Source organism: Choristoneura fumiferana, chromosome 8 (genome assembly GCF_025370935.1).
Source record: "Choristoneura fumiferana chromosome 8, NRCan_CFum_1, whole genome shotgun sequence".
Lineage (NCBI taxonomy): Eukaryota > Metazoa > Arthropoda > Insecta > Lepidoptera > Tortricidae > Choristoneura > Choristoneura fumiferana.
The window spans coordinates 11,406,664-11,430,617 of record NC_133479.1 but is presented as its reverse complement, the minus strand read 5'-3'; the positions used below and the strand labels follow the sequence as shown (position 1 = coordinate 11,430,617).

Here is a 23,954-nt window from a genome sequence, read left to right as displayed (position 1 = left end):
GTAGGTTCCTCAATTTGCATAGAAGCTAGCGAAATCTAGCGCTCCTTGTTAAAATAACTTACCTATAAATTCTGCTTTCTTGCCATAACCAAAATATAATAGTGAAAGTACATCAATATGTTTTTATATCATATTAAACATTCAATCTTAATAATTAAACATTTTATTCAAAGATTAATTGAACTTTCTCAAGAAATTTGAAAGGAACAGAGAACATTTTACTAGTAACATTGCTTACCTACTCGTTTATGGACTGAGCGACCACACGACACGAACTTCGAGTTTCGAGTTTCGTAGTAGCCCAGCTGCCTAGTTTTCCTATTTTGTTTTGGCATGATTTGGACCTCCATGGATACTCCTTCTCCCTTAGAAAATACTCGAGTTAATATTAAAAACGCTGTAAAATAAAAACAAAAAAATGATGATAAATGAAAAAATAATTAACTGCCTACTCCGAATTTTGAAAATCGAAGTTCGTATCGTACCGTCCCTCTCACTCGTATTAAATAGTGTATAATACTATTCAATGGAAAAAATCAATTGTGTAAACAAAGCATTTTTTCACGATTACTCCGTAGTTACTTACATTTGAACGCCAATCCCGATCATATTCACATCTCAATGAGCTCAGCACTGTTTTTAACAATCATTTTATCATTAAATAATCGTGTAAATATGTTTATTTTATAGAATTAAATGGAAGACGAAAATCCGTTATATTTGTCAAATTGACATGATAATTTTTTCCTCACCGAAGTTGGTCTATGGTCGGTCTAGTCTCTGGAAATTTAGTGCTGTACCAACAAAATTAATTATTTGACTGAACCAGCCTTACCTACCGATAATTATGGCTGGCTCTGCAAATTAATTTATTCGTAGATATTAATTATTTGTGTTAAGTTACACTATTTAATGAAGGTTTATAAAGGTTTCTAATCCTATCCTACTATCCTACTAATCCTACTAATATTATAAATGTGAAAGTTTGTGAGTGAGTGAGTGAATATGTTCGTTACTTCTTCACGCTGAAACGGCTGGACGGATTTGGATGAAATTTGGCGAAAAGTTAGATAACATAGGATACTTTTTATCCCGATATTCCCATGGGATAGGGATAAAATCTTGAAATGACAACCGCTCAGCTTTGTCATGAAAATTGGTATATAGATAGTTTGACATCTGGAATAAAACATAGCCTACTTTTTATTTCGATATTCCCACGAGATAGGGATAAAATTTCGAACTAATAACCGCTGGGCTTAGAGTCATGAAATTTTACCATGATTGTTTTTAATGTAATGTCAATGAAAACAACGATTTAATTTTCGGGAATTCCCACGGCAATTTTTAAAAATCCCGGTATTTCAGCTGTTGGACCTAATGATTTACGTGTGCGAAGCCGTGGGTAAACACTAGTTGGACGATAAAAGAGTATTATAGTAGAAATTATGTAGATTTCTATTTACTAGTACTTATCATATTTACTGTGGAGTCCATTGTTGGACCAAACAATCATTTTGAATCACTTCCCTGTGTCTACTCTCATTTCCCTGTCTTATGTAAATTTAAAAATGCCTCTTCTAAATTATATCGAAAATACAAACTGAGACATGGATGCACAGAAAAACCAGAAAAAGAGACCAGCGCTGGGAATCGAACCTAGGTCCTCAGCAATCCGTACTGCGTACTATAACCCCTACACCACCGTTGGACAGGAGTCAAGATACAAATTTCTCCTGTGCACACATATCTCAGGTTGCCTTTTTCTACTACGCTACTTAAGCAGCAAAAAATTCTAAATTAATCCATATTTTAACTGACCCTTTCAATTCTAAAATACTCCATCATAAACCTTGGGGAAAATATACGTCAAATAATATAAGTGGATATACATGTTTCACCATTTTAAAAATTCTACCCTTAAAGGGGTATAAAGGGGAGTGTAAGTTTGTATGGAAAAAACGTTAGGTATATATATTTGAAGATATACCTAATTCTAAAACTTCGTGAAAATGCTATTAAACATTTTATGTTTAAAGGGACATGGAAACATTGTGAATGACTCTTGAACAGGACTAAGAGAATACGTGATTCGCCATTTTTAAAAATTAAACTTAGGGAAAACAATAATAATGAAATATGAGTAAATTCAAAATAATTATTTACTGCTGATTGAAGTATCTTAAAGAGCTTTCACATCACTAGAGCCAACGTCAGTCAGTCAGTCAGCCAGTCGTCAGTCAAGTGTCAATGTCAGTCACCACATTTGTTTACACAATTGATTTTTTCCATTGAATAGTACCATAATAATAGAGGAACGACACGAACTTCTATTTTCAAGATTCGTAGTAGCCCCTATAGTTTGTTTTTCTGTTTTTCTATGTAAGAGAAAATACAAATAGCAAAATAAATTGACGGATGGAAGTTGTCCTTGTTTTTTTTAATTAAAATTTGTTCAGTGTTTCTTCGCTAAATTAATTACATTCGTCAAAAATAGATATTTGTAGGTACTGTACTGAATTGTTATGTAATTAAATTTGGCTCCAAAAATGTCAACAAGGAAAATTCTAATCGGTTAGTTTTGATTTTTATGTTAAATCAAACATGCTTTAGCTATACCAATATGAACAATCTGTATGCTTACTATTTTCTTCTGTAGGCGGTGGAACCGGCTTTATAGGTCGTCGCTTGGGAGAGTTACTTTCGAAAAATGGATACGACGTTAAGAACGTAGCACGAATGCCGGCCACAAACAACATATCTTGGTCAATTTTAGAGGCGAGTGGGTTGCCGAAAAATACTTGTGCTGTGGTTAACTGCGCAGGCCAACAATTCATGGACTTTACTAAAGCCTGGTCTCCTGGGTAATGAATTAAATACTATTATGTAAGGCTGGACTGTTGAGTAAAGTAGTGAGGTACTGCTGCTGTTTTTACTGTCTTTTGATTAGGTACCTAATCTACTTTTGCATATTGTTAATTTAGTTGGTCTTCAGAATAAATGTAGTAAACTTAAGTGTATCAGCCCTTCTTGTGTCTTGTTGAAATAATATTTTTAATTTCTGAGGCGCAGCCCTACTCAACATACATATTTTTTATTTTAGGTAAAATCTGAATATTTTTTTTTCTCGAGAAAGATATTGCCTACATATTATATTATTATTATTATTGTTAGCCTTTCCTAGCTGTTTCCAGGGGCCTTCTTGTGTCAGCACTACGTGTTCGATCTGGTCACATTCCACTTAATTGTTTTTTGCATTTGATGAGAGTTGTGCAATCACCTTTGTGTATGGGATGTGATAAGACTGAAGACCTTATTCACTTTCTTGTGGAATGTGATCAGAATAAGGAGATCAGAGTCAGGTATTTGGATGGTATGGGCTTGTTTAATGGAGGTGTAAATGTAATTCTCAGTCGACCGCTTTCAGAAGAAGCGACGCGAATTTACAGATTCATTGGACGGGCCTTTGCATCCAGAGACGTGGTTTCAGTGCAAGGGAGAGTGTAATATCTGTCTTTAGTGTGGTGTATATATCTGAGGCTCCCCATGAGGCTGACATAGTCACATTTGGTGTGCTAAAGCCTCGTTAAAATATTAGAGGAAAAAAAAAAAAAAAAAAAAAAATTGTTAGCCTATTCTGTCCTACATATTATAATAAAGGTTTTATATCCAGGCGTCACATCTGCTTGGAGAGAGATTCCCATATTGAGGCATAAAGAGTGTTTTGAAATTCATTCAGTTAATCTTTTATTTCGCAGGTTTAAACAAAATGTCCAAAATTCTCGAGTGTATACCACAAAAGCACTGGCAAAAGCGATAAACAAGGCCCAAGACAAACCAAAGGTGTATGTTGTAGTCACAGGAGTTGGTGCATATGAACCTTCAGACTCAAGGCGATATGATGAAGGCAGCTCTACCACTGGCAGTGATTTCTTCTCAAAATTGGTTATTGAATGGGAAAAAGCAGCTCAAGTTGACCCTCCTGTTAGGCTTGTAAGTATTTCTAAAATAACCAACTGTTCTATATAGTATGATCCATATTGGACTATAAAAACCCAATCAACCAAGGACTGCATGCAGAAGTACTCCATGAATTTGACAACCAGATATCCCATTGGTGAACCTGACTACAAGGCTTTAGGTTGTGGATTCGATCCCCAGTCAGGGTCAATAATAATATAAACTAGTTTATTCGCGGCTTTGCACATCTGGTGGTTACAATTGAAATTCTGGGATTTTACAAAATTCCTGTGAAAAATCCCAAAATTTATATCGTAATCTTCGTTGAGGTGTTGTGTTAAGAGCAACTATCCCGTGGGAATATTGGAGTAATAGTAGCCTGTGTTATTTCAGACATCATCATAATTATATAATAGATCACTCGTTTTTGGGTCGAAATTCGAACTTACAAAATGTACACACCCAATATCATATTTTCTCTAGTTTTTCGTGAGTCCCAAAGTCAAAGATTCGAATTGCTTTAAAATTCCAGAGAAATAATGCGTTGTTTGGGAGAAACATGTCAAAATGATGTTGTAGAGCGCCATCCTGCTCGGTCTCGTTTTTTTTTTGTCCCGTCTTGGCGGTTCACTTTTATATTATAGATAATGTATGATGAAAATTATGAATGTTTTTTCTTGAATTTAATATGTATTTGAGTATCTGTTGTCTAGTATATTCTCACTACTTTAAAAAAAGCTTGTACTTACCTCATAATTGATACTTTTCTTAGTAAACTTTATGTACATTGTATTTTCAAAGGTCAATTTTTTGAGATACAAGATTTTTTCAGAGTAGTGACGATATAGTACTTATAACACAAACTGCTACCATGTGGAATTCTTTCTCATGAGATTTATTTATTACAAATGGTGAGCAAACATCTTTATTTATGGTTTCTGGACAATTACTTATGCATTAGCACTTTTTCCTAGTGAGGATGTAGTTGCAGGGGGACATTTGAATTTGGGCCCCCCCCCCTCTTCTTTATCCGCTGATCATAACTATTGGTCTTAGTTTTCACTATTCTTTTTTAATAGTTTAAATGAAATTTCCGTTCAGGTTATAATAAGATCTGGTGCAGTTATTGGACGCTCTGGTGGTATGATAAAAAATATGTTTATACCATTCTACTTTGGGCTTGGGGGCCGCATTGGCTCTGGTGAGCAGTTCCTGCCTTGGATACATTTGGATGACTTGACCCGACTTATTCATTTTGCTATAGAGAATGATCATGTCAAAGGTGTACTTAATGGTGTTGCACCTCAAGTCATTACAAATAAAGACTTTACAAAGGTAATTTTTTTTACTTACGAGTAATACTTGTACTAATTTACTGTCCAAAATTTATTGGCCTAGTATTCTCTGATAAGTTCCTAGTATTTAATGTGACAGATATCTGTGATGCTATCTCTGTTTATTCAATCAAAATAAACACAGACATCTTTATTCATAGTGACAATAAAAGAAGGAAAAGGAAGGTGATAGTATAAAGTGAAGATATTTATTGGAAAAGGAAGGTAGATTCAGAAAGGCAACTGTAACAATGCCTAATATAAAACACAAAAGTGTCTAGGTATAACAGTTTCTAAATTTTAGAATGGATTGATAACTTTTGTTATCGTCAGACTTACAATTATTGTGCCTGACAAGACCTTTAATAAAAAATAGTTTTTTTTTTAAAATTTTCAATTACAAAAGAAGTTTTTAGCCTTGTTGCTAAGGTAACGAGTAAGCTATTTGTCACTTTAAATATATTGAAGTCGTCAGAAAGTCTTTTAATGTGTGTAAAACTAATAGAGTAATAGAGATATTGGTTCCAATCAAACTAATGTAATTGCTCTATTTCTATTCCAGTCCTTTGCAAAAGCTTTGAAGAGACCGGCCTTGTTCCCAGTGCCTGAAACAATTCTGAACTTCCTGTTTAACCCTGAAAGAGCCATGATTATGACAAAGGGACAGCATGTCATACCAAAGAGAGTTCAAGACTATGGGTTTGAATATAAGTATAGTAACATAGATGAAGCTTGCAAGGAGGTTGCTCATCTTTTCCCTAAGAAACATCCACTCGAATAGACTAATTATTTATTAGATACGTAAATATTGTAGTAAGTAGTTGTTAAAGTTGTCAAATGCTATAATTATGTACATTTTACATAAATTAAAACTTATTAGTATCAAATGACAGTTTAATGTCTTGTGTGTATTTATTTTTGAAGTATTGTTTGTAATTATGAGAGAAAACGTAACTTTATGATTCAGATATAAATGTTTTTACTTTAGCGCAAATTACTAAATATTCTACAGTATAGTGTATAATCTGTACAAATAGATGCAAACTAGTCTTTCGTTGGTACTCGTCTAGTTATTATCATTTTAAATAAGCAATCTGAAGATTTAGAAGAAATATGAAGTGGCTAACTATTAAATTTCATATTCCAAAGAAAGTCTGGATTGCATTATATTAATATGTATTTTTTATAACATTACAATGATATTGGTTCTTTTTCACTTAAAATGATGAAATCGCAGCTATTATACTGAAAAAGATGGTAAAAAACTGGTAAAATTAACTTATTAAAGTAATGTTGATGCCACGATAATTTTATTCCCTAATGTTTTACCCGCAGGTTTGCTTGCGTAAACCATTCATTGCGTCAGAACCATTCAGTGCAAATCAGTCTACAGTTGAATTGCTTAAGAACAACCATTCAAGAATTTGTTTCATTTATTCGATAGTTTTCTTAATAATTAGCTAATTTGTTTGTTTCTAGACAAAGTACTTGCTATTACAAGATTTTACTTGTCCATTCATACTGATCTCTTTGGCATATCGAAATAAAAAGTAATCACTTGTATTATTCCGAAAATCCAGCCATGTCATCTCTCTAGGTACATACCAAATTTTAACTAAATTCGAAAATAAGTTTTTGGTAAAAATTTAATTTTTAATACAAGCTTTTTCGCTGACTGTACTTTTTGTTGACTGTACTTGCATTGTCACCCAAACTACATTTGCATGCCAAATTTCAAGTCGATGCCATTAACCGTTGAAGAATTCCGTCCTGTGGAGACGATCCTGGCCGGACTACCAAGATGTCACTACCAGATTATTGTATTGTCACGCAATTTACATAAGTATACCAAATTTCAAGTCAATCCCACTTCTAGAAGTTGGTCGAATTTAACTTGCAAGATTTGATTACAGACAGACAGACAGGTAAAACTAAAAAAAAACTTGTAAAAATAGGAGGTTTTATGTTCGACTGTGTCTTTTTAACGGCGTAACTTTTTAAGAGGTCAAATAATACTTCCAGTTATTTATTGTTTTATGTTCATTTTTATTGTGTATTCATTTATAAAACTAACACATACGTACTTATGAAACTTTTTAAATAGATATTTAATTAAATGCACATAATCTTAAACAATTCAAGCTACATACTAAGTATCTTATGAATATAATGCAATTTACTAAATACCTACGAATATATAATATGTACCTAATATTCTCATTATTTTAGATGTAGACAGGTGTATGCATTCACGCGTAGGATACCATGAAATTGTCACCAGGAAGGTGCAGTAAGCAGAAGTAGATGAGTTGCGGTCGCAGCTTAATTTTATCTACACACCCCCTTTATGAGCAGGGTTACTACGAAACTCGTGTCGTGCGGTTCCTCTGACACTTATACTATTTAATACGAGAGCGAGAGGGACGGTACGATACGAACTTCGAGTTTCGAGTTTCGTAGTAGCCCAGCAGGTACTTACTTACCGTAACTAGTAAAGTGAGTCGTGTAAGATCATTTTTAGCTCTACAATCGCAACTTATCTACTTCTGCTGTTGACTCTTTAGGTTCACCTCATATCTCCACGGTATGGGCGTCATTTAAACCAATAGGTATTCCTAACTTTCAGTAATTCTGCAATCTCTTTTTCTAGGCTCCTCATGTATAGTTTGTTATTTGTCAGATGGCCTTGGAATATTGTATTCGATGGGAGACGCTTTATATACCTAGTGCCATCCACGAAGACGCGTGATTTTATCAAAATTAGACATTAATGACATTGTAATAAGAACCACGGCACGCGTCGTCGTGAATGACTACCTGTAGCATTCAAGACTTGCAATATTGGGTTTAGTAAAGTAAAGTAGTATTTTGCCTCTTCTTATTTATCATGTGCTACGTTTACGCAATTGTAACTTCGTCCAACAAGGAAAACCATTTGGCAATACTTACTATGCAACCAGAAATCTAAATAGGTAGGATCTGTAAGCAGCAGAAGTGTATGAGCGGTTACAGTGCTCTAACTAAACGATCTAAACACGGCATCTACTGGCAAAGTAATAAGATAAGATTTGAGCACCCAAATCACATTACATAAGCGCTATCGCCCACACCACAGTTTTGTCATTTTCTTGAGTCCTTTGCTTGAATGTTTTGCTAATTAAAATTACTAAGTAAGTATACAAGTACCTAGTATTCATATAAGTAGGTCTATGCTCGGGGTTTCTCTGCGGGATAGAATTAGTAATGATGATATCCGCAGTAGAAATAAGGTTACCGACATAGCCCGAAGAATTGCGAAACTAAAGTGGCGGTGGGCGGGGCACATTGCTCGCAGGACTGATGGCCGATGGGGTCAGAAGGTTCTCGAATGGCGTCCGCGGACTGGGAGACGAGCTGTCGGTAGGCCTCCAACAAGATGGAGCGACGACCTGGTTAAAATCGCGGGATCGCGTTGGATGCGGAAAGCACAAGACCGGTCTGAGTGGAAAGCCTGGGGCAGGCCTATGTGCAGCAGTGGACGTCTTTCGGCTGACATGATTATGATGATGATGATGAAGTAAGTATACCTATATACGAAGTCTTACCGTTCAGTTGTACAGATAATGCGTAATGGTTTTCCATCGTATTTTATCGGAAAAGTTCGTATTTATCGTGCTTGTCGATTAGTTTCAGATCAGTACCTATCATACAGCCGGGCAGCCGTACATACCTATTTCGTTTTGGCATTTGACACTAAATAATAAAGTTTCGTATGAATGGATATGAAAAGGTTTTGGAAAAACACTTCAGGTGCCGTCGTATTCCGAATGAGATCAGATTCTTCCCGATGGAAGAATCATCGTCGTCGTTTCATTAGGGTCCGTTTCCACCAGAAATTTGCAAGGATGTGTTGTGAGGAATGTGTTTGTCATGAACCGCTTCATTTACTTTGGCCTCGATCCGCTCCGCTGTTTCCACCAGAGATGTGCTGTGCGAGGATAAGTAGGTAAATGAAGAGTTTCTATTGGTTCATGACAAACACATTCCTCGCAACACATCACAACCTCGCACGTTTTTGATGGCAACGCAGCCTTATGCATTACACATGTGCAAACTTCTTGGCTTGTGGCAAGACGTAACCCGGCGTGAACGGACCATTATATCGCTTAATGTCTTAAAATCTACTGTTCAATGAGACGCGTCGTATTCCGCGAACCTTTCAACTAGTCGCGCGACGTATTTGCGCAGGATGTCTTGGCGCATGCGCCCTACGTCGAGAACCTCTTCGTGGTTGGCTTCGCTGTCGGTGTCGTCGTTTGTAACACACTCGTTGGTGACCAACGACATTCCGAATACCCGCATGTCGCAATGTCTGGCGATGATTACCTGGAAATTGAATTAGGTATTAAACGGTGGCTGGGTTGTGATTCTGTTGGATCGGAAGTTGCTTTTAGTTTCTTTACTATAGTTTTACCAACCACCACCCTAGTGACATTAGCGGAGCGTCTCTATTACAATTGTTTTCGTTCGGTCACCATCAGATAGGTACAACTGATACCTACAAGGTCAAAAATATAGTCTATATTCAAGGTATTAGAGTTCATTTTTAGATAGTTTTAATAAACTTGGCCGCTCCTAAATATCTGATGGCGACTGTTCCTAGTGTACTAGTGTCATTTTATTTTGCGCCACACCACTGGACGCTGTTCAAAAGGTACTTGCTTTTCCAACCAAATATCTAAATTGCGTATACAGGTAACTGGAATAATTCAGTCAGTATAATAGGGTAAGTTAGTTTATATGAATTTCCCTATAAAAGATATTAGTAGGTAAGTAAGTTTTTTTCTTTTAAGTAGGTTTTTATGCCGCCACTCCAAGTGCCATCTAGTGAGCAAATATAAAAACTCCAACATCCTGCATCGCGCTGTCGAAGTTTCTTAACTCGGATGCGTAGGTAAATAAACTTCCGACGTGTCTTCAGAGTTCGGTCCCCAGGCATAACATCTGCCTGGAGAGAGATCTCTATTGTAACTTCTCCGTGCACCTACTCGACCTACTCGTATGTACAGTACATTAGGCCGATGATCAACATGTAACGCGCAAAAACGTGACATTAACACAAATTAAATTTTTAGATAAAAATATTTTCAGGGTGTTCTTTTTGCGATACCTTCCTTGTCTTACCTATTTAGTTAACCTTGTTACTTTACAGGATGTCTGTTGCGATATGAACTCAAATAGCATATTACCTCATGGACAGTGGACATCCCAACGGCATCTACTCCCACCATCTTCAACATGTTGAGTTCCGCCACGGTTTCGAAGTTGGGTCCTCCGAGGCACGTGTAAACACCTTCTCGGACTATGTTGTCGATGTTCAGTTCCTTTGCTACCTGGAAGGAAGATCGTAATGAAGGTAAGGACTTAAGCTTGTCACACACTACGCAGATACGATAATATTTTATCTGCGTATAATAACTTAATGATCTGAAACTATCACACACTATGCAGATACGATAATATACGAGACGATACATTCAGTCTAAATCCTTCAAACTGAGTAGACTCGTTTTTTGGTGCGGATTGTTTATACAGGATGTTTTCGTGTTTATTTCTTCTAGATTTACTCGTGTGCAGCGGGGCTCTCACATCAACCTGTATCTATCTGCAGATAAAATACTATACCATATTTATATCGGCAGATATTATACACAGATCAATTTATATACGCTGATAATATCTTTGCCATCTTTCGATATATGGCGGTGCCCACAGATACATCACGATAAAATAAAAGTTGTCTGCGCTGTGTGTGTTAGCTCATTGAATTGTATAGGGAGCGATATTGACAGATATGCGTTCAGATACAGATATCTTATCGTATCTGCTTAGTGTGTGACACGGACACGCTTTAAACTTATTCATACTAATGCCAGTGGCTCTGTGATCTGAACAGATCATTAGATCTAGTATCTGTTCTGTAGCCCTTAGGAGTCTGTCTTGCAGAGCTTGAAACTTGCATGGCTCTGCCATTTTGAAAAAAAAAAACGTAAACTTATTGTAGTTCTGTGCTATGGACCGAGTATTCAAAAAATCATTATATTGTCATATGGTTACTGATTGTAATCGTACATTAGAAGGACGTTTAATCTTTGTTACTGCTTTGTACTGCACAATAACCTGAGATAACCCGGGCTAAGAATTGTAAATACCTACATACAATCAACATGTAAGTAAAACAAGAATCGTAAATATTTATCACTCTTAGGCGCTGTTTCACCATCCATTGATTAGTGTTAATTGACGGTTAAATGTGATGCCGAACAAAACAAATAGAGATGGCATCACACCTAACCGCCAGTTAACACTAATCAATGGATGGTGAAACAGCCCCGTAATGACGTTAGCTGCACAGTCTAATGTATAGTAGATTGTACAACAAGAGCATAAAATGAGCCATTTTACCCAAGACGTTAATATAGCCACCCAAGCCGGTACCTACGGCGAGGGCGGATAGACACGTCGAGGGGAAAATGGGTTTAATGCTCGAGTTTTACACTCTGCTTTTCACTTCGACTGCGTGGAAATGAAATAGCAACACTGGAAACAATTGTTCACTTACTATGTACCTTTTATTTAAATGCATTACTATTATAATTATATTTTTTCAGTTTTATTGATTTATTTTGATCGATTTTTATTTCTATATAAATTAAAAATGATTAAAAAAATATGTAGAAACTTTTGGTTTATGGCGGTTTACACCTGATTTCCTTGGTCTTAGACGAAAATTTTACTTTATGCACTAGAGCATGAAAAGTTATTTTATGTCGTCTAGATTCAGCATAAACACAAACTTTACGAGCATGAGAAGTGAAAAAAAAGTTTTTGGTAAAAAAAATATTTTTAATGCAATATTTTTTCGCTGACTGTACTTCTTTTTGACTGCACCCAAACTACATTTGCATACCAAATTTCAAATCGATGCCTTTAACCGTTGAAGAGTTCCGTGCTGTGGAGACGATCCTGGCCGGACTACCAAGATGTCACTACCAGATTATTGTATTAAAGTAAGATCTCTTACCATCAGGAGACCCATTTGCTCGTTTGCCATCGAGTCGAATAAAAAAAAAAAAAAGTATTATCACGCAATTTACATAAGTATACCAAATTTCAAGTCAGTCCAAGTACTGGAAGTTGGTCGTATTTAACTTGCAAGATTTGATTACAGAACAGACAACGGGACAGGTGAAACCAAATAAAAGCTTGTAAATATCATAACTATTAAGCTTTAATTTGTTATTTTAAAAGTTTTAGTAGGTCTGTGGCCCCTACCACCAAATGAATTTAGCTAACCATTTGATGTACTCGTGGGTTTTCTTACAAATTGCGATAGCGGTTTCCCAGTGGCGGACTAATAGTGGGATGGAAGGGGCGGCCCGACCCGTGCCTCCAGCCCCGGGAGTCTCCAAATGTCCACAAGTTCTCTTGATAAAGTCCTGATTCCTCAACAAGGCTAAAAATATGCTTCGTACATCAACTTCTAAATTTCTATACTAGGGGGCCTCATTCAGCTTTACCGCACCAGGCCCCGAATGGTCTTAGGCCACCCCTATTTCCACCCCCATACCGAACGATTTCGTTCGGCCAATTTTAAACGGCCTAGCCATCGAAACTTACTTGTTTTGCAATTTTCCTATACTCCAAGTTGTACGCTCTGCTCATTGGGGGGAAGCGAGGCCCAAACCTCTCATCATTGGGACCGTGCAGAGGGTTGTTGCCAGCGAACCCCATGAGGTTGATGTGGTCCTTTACTATCATGAGGTCCCCAATTTTGTAGTTGGGGTTGAGACCCCCTGCAGCGTTCGTAGCGATGAGAGTTTTAACTCCCAATAGCTTCATCACGCGAATTGGCAGGCAGCACTGGAAGTAAAATTTTTGAGTGATGAATACTTAGCAGTTAAGCCCAGTTTATAGATCAGTTTAGACCTGGAAAAAATGTGCAAGTCGTGTACATTGCTGCGTTTCAATGACCACTTCAAAACTTTCGCTAATTAGGTAATTGGCTTCGCAACTTCGATCAACAATTCTTCGCAATGTTAAACAACTTCCACGATTTTGCTTGCAGGTCTAAACTGACTTTATAATGGTTCTAAGTTTTGGTTCTAAGTTAAGTAATTTAGATAAATAACATAGAAGCTCTGGTCAGCTATCAGCCACCTAAGCTGAGATAGTGTTTCTTTTAAATTTATTATTACGACTATATACTAACAACATGTTTTTTTTTCACATTTCAAGTCAATAAAACAGCTTCTGGAGAGGGGATACTTGACTAACAAAAATTAGCACTAAAGCCTACAGAGGCGAGTGCTATACGCAAGATCAATATTGTGATCCGCCGATATTTATTGTCGGATTACGATATTTATTGACGTGTAGGGTAGTGTATTGACGGATCACAATATTTATCGCTGGGTTTCTGGAAATCCTTGTGATTTGATCCCAGAACCTTGATTGTGATATTTATCTTGCGTGTAGTGTCGCTCGTCAATATTTATCGCGTCAGTACGCAGCGAGACGGCAGCGATGGAAGACGTCCGTGACACCGCGTATGTGGGTTCTGCGTCTGCCGCGGAGAACCCATGCCACGAGCAAGAATCCATGACAGACATGACATCTTTTTACTCGTTTACAGGGCTACAATTATTGTCACATAAGCTCTAATTTTCCTCCGTTTAGGGTCCATCACGTCTGCCTCGTACAACGAACGCTTCAGTACTGACGCGATCCGTATTGATGGTGTAGGGTGTGCTGTGATCCGGCCCAAGTTACATAAGTAAATATCATGATAATTATCACAATATTTATTGACGTGTAGCGGCTCTAATCTAAACCTCTCGTGATAGTTACAAAAGTAGTGCAGCTTTTCGGAGTAATTGTAGGTAGGTGTTTAAATAAATGGGTTGGGTAGGCAATAATCGCACAAATGTTTTTGCACTCCCGTTGGTCTTATCTCATTCTGTTAATATGCGTCTGCGCATAGGTAGGTAGTGAGTTTTTCAAAATCGAGGTTTAGTGCTTAGTTCATTCGTTAGCTATAATTATAAGTTAAAATATTTTGCTAGTTCTTTAAACGTATGATGCTTCCAGTCCCATTTTCTCCTGTTCCAATTATTACTTAGTATAAATAAATTATTTGACTTTTTAAACCGCAGCAAACAGCCGTCTGCTATCTTAATGCGACGTTTACCCTCTTATTGTGATGCTAATAAAAACAAGAGATAACCTCGCTGCTGGGGGTCGAACGACTAACTTGCATCAGCCACGTTTATTTTCCATCGACTGTTAGGGAATATTTATTTAAAGACGAAACGGCCGCCTGTGTGTGTGGGACCTTGAATATAAAAAATAATCACCCAGAGCACCCAGACAATATTATTGCTTTAATTATTTAACCAATAAATCCTGCGTCACGGACGGGAAAACGTAGTGTACGGCGTCCTGAGGTACGGTGGACGGACGACTTAAGTGGGTCGCTGAGGGCGGATGGATGCTAAGACAAGAAAGAGTGTTGTGGCGCGCCATGGAAGAGGCCTATGTCCAGCAGTGGACTGCTGTAGGCTGATGATGATGATGATGATGATCAAATCCTGCGTTCATCCATTGTTGAAAGTTTAATTGCGTAAAGAAATAAGCAAGTAGTTACTACTTGAATGACTGAGCCAAGCTCGGTGTTCTTTTTAGGGTTCCGGAGCCAAAATGGCAAAAACGGAACCCTTATAGTTTCGTCAAGTCCGTCTGTCTGTCTGTCTGTCCGTCTGTCCGTATGTCACAGGCATTTTACTCGAAAACTACAAGATGTATATCAATGAAATTTGGAGTACAGATGTCTTGTAAAAGCCGCTATTTAGTTTTGTAGTTAAATTACAAAAATAAATATAAGAAAATTAAAAGAAATTGAAAAAAAAAATAACTCGCATCAACGTGTGGCACATAGTTCGACAGCTCTAAAAGATAGTAAGGTTTAGCTAAACCGTGGACGGATGGATGGACGGACGGACATGGCAAAACTATAATCATCCTTGGATTTAGAGGTCTGGAGGCCTCGGGGCAGCAAAGGAGTGGTATTTTCCAAATAAAATAATGGGCCATTTGAGATTGAAGTGAACACATACAGATGAAAAGTTGTTTACTAGTGTTTATGTACTCGTCGGAATTTGGAAAAAAAAACGAAGTCTCTATTGCCCCTCTTTTGTGGAGGTCCCGGGGGGCCCGGTTGCCCTCCCCTAAATCCGGCCCTTCTTGTCAGAATGCGGAAGCCTCAAAAGATTGATTTGAACAACTCATCCTTTATAGTTTACGTAAGTGCCTAGCCTGGCACAACTAGTGCGCTAGTCAACTGAATGCATGTTTTTGTTTACGATAGGTCATTAAGATGGGAAGATGTTTGTTACATCACGCGTTATCTTATTTATTTATAGGTATCCAATAAGATTATCGTTATCATATATGAGCTAGGCTCGGAATGAATCAGTAATATCAATATGACAATTTTCCATTGGAAAACACGTTTGTCAATTTTGACATGGATACTTAAAATGTAATCCTCAATGATATGAGAACTAAATGATGTAATTTTTTCCAGATAAGTTGTGAGACAAATGAATCCTCACTTATAGCGCTCGGCGTTGAGATTAGATTTTTTCTTTTGAATTATAATGTCTAATAGGTAACTGAAGGTAGAAAAAAGCAATCTAAGTAGGGCTAATAAAAAAAACCGGTCAAATGCGTGTCGAGCCACGCGCAGTGTAGGATTCCGTACCAAAATGCGAAAAATATTCAATATTAAGTTTTGATCTACTTAGTATTCGTTTACTTGTAAAGCCAACTAAGCTGTGATAGTTTTCCTTTTTAGGGTTCCGTACCCAAAGGGTGCCAACGGGACCCTATTACTGAGACTCCGCTGTCTGTCTGTCTGTCTGTCCGTCTGTCACAGGGATCTATCTCTGAAGCCGTAAAAGTTAGACTCTTGAAATTTTCACAGATTATGTATTACTGTGGCCGCTATAACAACAAATACTAAAAATAAAGTAAACTTACAAATTAAAGGGGGTCGTCATACAAGAAACGTGTGTTTTTCAGCGTTTTTTGGTTGCTAGGCGTTATTAGCCGTTGCTAAGGTCACCGAGTCGCCTAGCAACGGGTAGCTATGTCGTTTGAATATTTACCTTTAAGTTTGCGATTTTAATGACTTTTTATAAAAGCTTCGATAATATAATATAGTGACTGTCTGATTGTGTGGTTTATTCGTTTTTGTGCAAAATTTATAAAGCAATTTATGAACCACAAACCTCAATGAAGCCAAATTTGATAAAGCGCTCGCCAAATCCACACCGTACTAATCACTGTTTACCTATTGTTTTTTACACAAAAAAATCATACTAAGAATTTAACACTATTTACAAGGTTTATAATAGGTACAGTTCAAAATTAATTCACACTAGTCGAGCTTCTTATTATTTAATTTAATTACCTACACAACATACGAAGTCCGCTGAACTCCCGCGAATGAACCGCGCTGACTGCCGCTGACAGCTAATTTTTTTTTGATCCGCGCGCGGCGCTTTTAGGGCAATGGATTCAGAAGCAAACAACCAGAACCCAAGAGGATGAGAATTCAAATTGTTTTTTTATTCAAAATACTTGCACAAGTGCTTACGGCGATATTTTTAGAAGCTTTTCTTTAGCTTGCCCTGATTTTTTTACTTATTGTTTGTTTGGGTCAAATCTTGGAAGCTAAATTTGACCCACTTCCAGTCGTCCGATCGACTTGAAATTTGGCATAGGTACTTATGTAAATTTGGTGACAATACAATAATCTGGTAGTGACATCTTAGTGGTCCTGCCAGGATCGTCTCTGCAGGAGGGAACTCCTCAAAAGTTAATATTACCGACTTGAAATTTGGTACAGATATGTAGTTTAGACGACAATGTAAGTACAGTCCAAAAAAAGTACATTCGGCAAAAAAAGCTTGTATTAAAAAATTATTTTTTTAACAAAAACTTATTACAAGCATTCTATTTATTTGCAGTGTAATGTAACTACTTATGTTTGCTCGGGTGGAATCTTCAACCGATTGAGCTGAAATTTTAAACGCATGTATAAGTCCGATGACAATGCAATATTATTATAACAGGGAGTTGATCTGATGATAAAGCTAGCGGGTGATCATAGGAACACTGTGATAAACGACACGCATCGAATTTGGACTAGTTTGTTGTCTTGACGAGTACTTTGGTAGCCAGGGGCATAAAGTAGATAGGTACAGTCAGCAAAAAAAAACTTATATTAGAAGAATTTTAAGAAAAGCTGAATTTTCAGAAAACTGTTTACGGAACCCTTCATGTACGAGTCCAACTCGCACTTGACCAATTTTTATTGATTAATTATAATAAAATTATAATTATACAGGGTGTTCAGCACATGGACCTCCAATTTTTTTTGGGATATTGTGGGGGTCATTTAGGGTCACGGTTTTGGAGATAGACTAGTTGATAGTCTCAAAGGGACACACGAAGTATTTTATTCCACAAAATTGTAAATTTTGTGAGAAAAATCCAACTGAAATTCAATTATTAAAAAAATGTAAGATTATTGAGAGCTTCATGTTTTTAAATGTCGTCACTGAAAAGGCAAAATTACTGAAATGCCAAACCATTTAAAGTCAATGTCAAACCCATTTAAAGTTTTTTTTTAATAAAAAAAAATTATCTTTTCATCTAATCATCCGATTTTTATAAAATAAGTTTATATGAAAATCTTTTTTATTTAGCTATGTTTATCACTAGACTCCCTATTGTTTTGTGCACTATTTTAAGAAATAAGTGGCGCTTAAGTAATAATAACTTCTTTTTTAGTACGTCAAAATTTCTTAAATACCATCAGCTTAAACTTTCTTTGTAGTTTGAAAGTACGATAACACATGACATGTAGAAATAAAAGTATGTGAAAATTTCGTTTAATATAGTATAGTTGCTGTCCAGGTGAAGTAAAATGACTTCAATTAAACGTGTTGCTTTTTCACACGTGTGGTATAACTACTTGAAAGCCGAACACGTAATTTAATAAGTGAGCCAAAATGTATTTAAAGTAAGTTTGGCAAAATTATTTATTCGAAGAAAATGACGCCAGCGATAAAATTTCCTATTTATAAGTACAATAAAACTACTGATAACTTTGTTTGAATCAAAAAGATGGCCATGCATTATACTGAAGTAGTTAAAATCTAATCACACATACACAAAAAATTACGTAACAACTGTAACACAAATGAAATGCTTCCAGTTTTTTAACTATGGTTAGTTTATTTGTAATTATCAGTTCTTAATACAAGGTATTTAAATAAAAGATATCCTTAAATTTAAATAAAAGATAAAGCCAACGTTATAATTATAGTAGGTACCTATGGTCTGTCCCAGAATTCGAGATACTAAAATGACGTTTCATGTGTTACCTGTTTTTTGCGTCTCATAAATAGTGATGTGCCGCAACCGGTTATTACCGAAAGATTTTGTAGGTACCTATGTATGTATGTCGTAAAATATTAAGATATGAACGAATCCGTGATGTACTAAAATGTAGGGCACTTAGGACATTCTAGAAAAGGTAAAATAGGTCTAATAAAAATGCGACCGTTTTCGAGATATTTCGACTTTTTATAGATGTTGATGTTTAAGTTTCAATTTCATTCTAAGTAAGTTTTACATTAACTAAATAATATGAAAATAATGAATATTTGATTTATTATTCTATGATATGAATATCGAAATAAAAACACGAGAAAACGCACTGATCACATCCGATGACAATACGAGTAAAGTAACGAAAATCGGTTGAATACCACTTGAATACGAAAAACATGAACAATGACGTTGTGTGATATCTGAGGGCCTACTCCGGAATTCTAAAATCAAAGTTCGTACCGTAACGTCCCTCTCACTTACGTATTAAATTAAATAGTAGTGTCAGAAGGACGGAACGACACGAACTTCGATTTTCGAATTTCGTAGTAGCCCTGCTGGCCCTGACTACGAAATGCAAAACTCGAACTTCGTATGTTGCCGTCCCGCTGACGCTTATCTCATTCAATACGCGAGTGAAAGGGACGGTGCCATACGAACTTCGTTTTTCTACTTTTGTAGTAGCCCCTCTGTATTATTTTTTACGTTGGCACTAAGTGATGAACACTGTATTTTTACCTGTGCTTAGATTTCATCACTTTATCGTATGATAAAGTAAAATGGAAAGTAGAATATTGAATGCATTAATGTTGTTTTTGCTATCGTCAAATAAACATTTTATCGGTTATTTAAGAAACCGAAATCACGGAGCAGCACTGTTCCTTTTATGCTGGCCACATTATTTTTACGTTTGACATTTCAGACTGTCATTTTAGTATCTCGAATTCTGGGACAGACCATATCTACTTCTAGCGTGACTCAGTAAGAACGTTTTATTTCTTACACTTGTCATACTGATTGACAAAGAAGTTATTTTACAAAATCATTACTTCCTATACAACAAATGAAACAAGAAATTTTTAACTTTTTAGATTATATTAACGAATTATCTCGATGTTAACCATACTACACGTAATAGGAACATTTTTTTATAATAATGTTAATTAAATATTCTTTATTGTAATTTATTTATTTCTTGTTTGTTTACAATTAAATCAATTTTTATTTCTTTATTTTATTTTCATATGGATAAGTTTAGTATGTTTGTTTGTGTATAATTCCGTGAGTCACAGACGGTTCTGACAGAGTATCAGCGGTCTGACGCCTTCAGCATAATGCTTGAATTGTTGGACTGAACTTTATTTAACAAAACACTAGCACACACACTAGCATTAACAGTCTATAAATAAGGTAAGCCGCGGAAGGACGAACATGGCGTATTCCTTGTAAAAGTACGAGCTCTAGAAAATACAGACATTCTTATACCCGTTATTTTTGCAGTTGTAGGTAAGTACGTAAATAATGAGTCGACGAATACGGCATTGGGCAATTAGGTAGGGTACTTACCATCCAAAGAGGATATCCTTCGTAGTAGTGGAATCTGCCCTGCATAGCAACGACCTGGACTCCTTTGAGTTTGCCGAACACCAGTCTTCCATGATGTCCTTCCACTGTGCTGACGGGAAAGTTAGGGATTTCTTCATAGTCGATACTTTCGGAGTCTTCAATCTGCTCTGCCAGGGAGCCTGGTGTACAAAGAATGATGTACCATCAGCCAAATATGTGGTCTACCACCCTAAAGTTGATACTTAATTGATTGCATGTCATAAAACACTAAAACCAATAGACGTGTCTGTCACCTTGAAAGTTCGACTTTAGAGACAAAATGACATAATATTCATTTGATAGGAACTTGTTTAAAAATTAATAGACCACTTATTTGGCTGATGGTACCTATATGAACAAGAAGATGCTCAAACAAGTTACTTGTTTTAAGAATCGTATAAAAGGGTAAAGAGCAGTTGTAGCCTGATATTAGCATTTTCATATTTTACTTAGTTAGTACAGTAGAAGGTTAAATAATTAGAAAACATTAAGGCACTTTAATGCATTTATTATTCGTTTTGTTTCATTGAGCAAAGGTAGGTAGGTACAGTCAAGTGTAAAAATATGAACTTATTCAAAGTAACAAAAACATCATCATACATATTTTTGAGTGGTTCGAATATATACTTATTTTTGCACTTGACTGTACATATGATAATTATACTTATCAGACACGCTGTAAGGATCTCAATTCGGGTGTCGTAAAATGATCGTTTTAACGGTTTTAACTCTACGAAGAATTTACAATCAATGATTTTACAATACAATACAATACAAAGACTCTTTATTGTACACCAGACATAGTAAGCGATACAGAAAACAGATACACAGAAAAAAATATTACAAGGTGAGCAATAGGCGGCCTTATCGCTTAAGAGCGATCTCTTCCAGGCAACCTTTTTTACAGAAAGAAGTAAGGACTAGTTTACAACAGGTGGTGCATCAAAAGTAGATAAGAAAATTTAAACGTAACAGCAATACATCTACGAATACATACCTACATAATTATATCGTACATATAATATACGTCCAAAATAAATATAGGTAGTGAGATAAACAGCAACAAATAAATAAATAAATTATAATAAGGCTAATAATTACAAGATGACAGATAGTGCTCCTTAAGCATAGATTTTACTTTAGTTTAAAACGAGTAGCTATGGATACCCATGAGGTTAATTAAATATAAGTACATACATGCCTATGTAATCAATTTGACATTAAGTAAAAGCTAGAGAAAATAAATAAAAATTCAACAAAAATTTTCAATCCTTCTATTGACAAAATTTAAAATGTTCATGTATATCGAATCTCGTTAATTTTAGAGTCCTAAGAATATTATGAAAAATAACCCTCCTTCGGGCAGTCGGGTAAAAAGTCTGAAGTGTACAGTTGAAAAAACTAAATCACGTACCAGGATAGGACTTTTTTGTAATCAATTTCGCTATGATTTCTTTAGCAAATGTCACCGTGACATTAGTAGCTCAAAGGTTGTAACGAACCCTCCCTAAACTTAACACATAAGATGAAACATTACAGACCATCGGCTGTAAGGTTACAAGGTTCCACCATTGTACCTACCTACGTGATTCAGTTTCCTTAACTGTACATTAACAAAAGAAGGGCTCTACTAATTATAGAGCTGTACTTTGTAGAATTGTGAATTAATTCATTTCTTAGGGATATGATAACCTCTAATTTTATAAAATAACATGCCTATGTAGCCAAAATTAATAAATACCATCTTTCCAATACGCACCCAACCCAGACCCGCAAATGATTCCGATGTGTGGCCGTACTGAGGTTCGGGAAAGCAGGAAATTGGCCGTCTCTAGTAAAGTCTCATACGAATACCTGTAAGAGCAAGACAACATTAAAAATAGCACTTCGTTTTATAATTTCGATCATTACCATTAAGATTCAATTTTAATTTATGGTGATAAGAGAACAATACTAATGACTAATCCCCCACAGAGTCGTTAACTTCTAAAAATTCGATTTGTGAGTGAGTAGGCGTAATTTGAAAGGAAGGTAGGCTGAGTCTTCGACAGGCTTGTTAAGATTACGAGTAATAATATACTTAATTTACTGAAATTCAGCAACCACTGACTAAACTTGTTTTCGTCTTTGCAATTATACTCTTTCGGAAATATCCATGATAGCGACGGTTCTAGTCTTATCTTAACGACAATACTTAACTAATTATTCGTACTTATCTAAGTATATTTTTCCCGTAAATAACAATCATAATGAGACACTTTGACACTTGTAGTGTCTGGTTTCTGATGACGTGAAATTTCATTCCAATAATGATGTTTGATTTCACCTTCAGAAATTTACGAGCAACTTAATTGAACAATGCTCTAACTAAGATGTGGATTAAAACTAAGCTCTTTTACTACAAGACAAGCTAAAGTTGAAGTTTCTTACAAAGTAATAGTTAAGTTTTGCGTGTGGTACAGAGGTGGTGCAGCCATAATTATCGTCATTTGGTCGATTCTTCCGTGCAACATAACGAGCGCTGGCCTTAACTACTTGATACGTGATTGACCAGATTCCTTTGAGGGTATTGGTACTATAAATACCGCAATCTCATTTAAGGATAAACATTTAAAAATAAGGTTGTCAGGTAATTTTGGCATGTATTTGTATATATTGGTAAGTATGTACTAGCACGTACTAGGTGGAATCCAAAAAGTTGAACACCTTAGTTTTTCGTTGTCCATCCATACAATTGTATGGTAAATTTCATGACACAACTAGACTTTTTCAAATTATGAAACACTAGCTTTTGCCCGCGTGGAATAGGTTATCGCGCGCTGTTCCCTCGGGAACTGTGCATTTATTTTCTCTGGCCCATAAACTATCTCTATACCAAAACTCACGTCGATCCGTCGCTCCTTTTCGACGTGAAAGACGGACAAACACACAAACACACACACTTTTACATTTATAATATTAGTATGGATAGAGTGGAACCTCTTAAATCTACCCTGTAATATTGGGTCAGATATTACCAATACATTGTCCTGTTTTAATAGATGTGTGTTTGAGTTTAGAAGTCGTATCGTCTCGTTAATTTACATGCACGTGCATATTTCTCAGTATAAAGTGCTTTTGATTGTTTCTATTTAACCCTCATTGACATTTATCAAAGAATATTTTTTGAAAATAATGCTTGAATTTGTTTCCGTGATCGTAGAATAAATAAAATTCATTGATTAGATCTCTTAGTCATTAGCAGTTAGTTAAATATTTAAGACTTATTTGGAAAATATAATTAAGATGGGAAGTGAGTAAGACGGAAATACACGAAACAAAACTTACTGTTGACTGTTTCCGTTGCTGGTTCCGTTTCCATTTTCCGTTTCGACTTCCGGTAGCCCTTTTTTATTAGCGATCACAAACTCTCCGCTGCTGTTTAATACTTTTTCATTGACGGGAGCCATGTTTTATTTAACGTGTCTAATAATAGATAAGATCAGTGGAATGGTCTACTGTGTTCGATGTCCGAACATGCAATGCGGGATCCTGTGGTCTCTCAGTTAGTTTTAT

At 36.0% G+C, this 23,954-nt stretch overlaps 2 protein-coding genes across 3 annotated transcripts; one reads left to right on the top strand and one right to left on the bottom strand.

Moving 5' to 3' along the window:
• The first annotated feature begins 491 nt into the window (after positions 1–491).
• Positions 492–6,186, top strand: LOC141430511 (epimerase family protein SDR39U1). The gene is made up of 5 exons (XM_074091232.1): positions 492–2,574; positions 2,660–2,864; positions 3,759–3,993; positions 5,062–5,295; positions 5,857–6,186. The coding sequence occupies exons 1-5, from the start codon at positions 2,550–2,552 to the stop codon at positions 6,073–6,075; spliced, it is 918 nt and encodes a 305-aa protein (XP_073947333.1). The 5' UTR covers positions 492–2,549; the 3' UTR covers positions 6,076–6,186.
• A 1,130-nt stretch (positions 6,187–7,316) lies between these two features.
• Positions 7,317–23,947, bottom strand: LOC141430510 (purine nucleoside phosphorylase-like). Of its 2 annotated transcripts, none has more exons than XM_074091230.1 (6): positions 23,727–23,947; positions 22,141–22,253; positions 20,361–20,539; positions 12,954–13,196; positions 10,523–10,666; positions 7,317–9,659 (listed from the first exon to the last, which is right to left on the bottom strand). In XM_074091230.1, exons 1-6 carry the CDS (start codon positions 23,846–23,848, stop codon positions 9,462–9,464), a joined length of 999 nt encoding a protein of 332 aa, XP_073947331.1. In that variant the 5' UTR covers positions 23,849–23,947; the 3' UTR covers positions 7,317–9,461. The 2 variants fall into 2 exon arrangements, with proteins under 2 accessions (XP_073947331.1, XP_073947332.1); XM_074091231.1 differs by having other exon boundaries at positions 22,159–22,253.
• Positions 23,948–23,954: the final 7 nt, after the last annotated feature.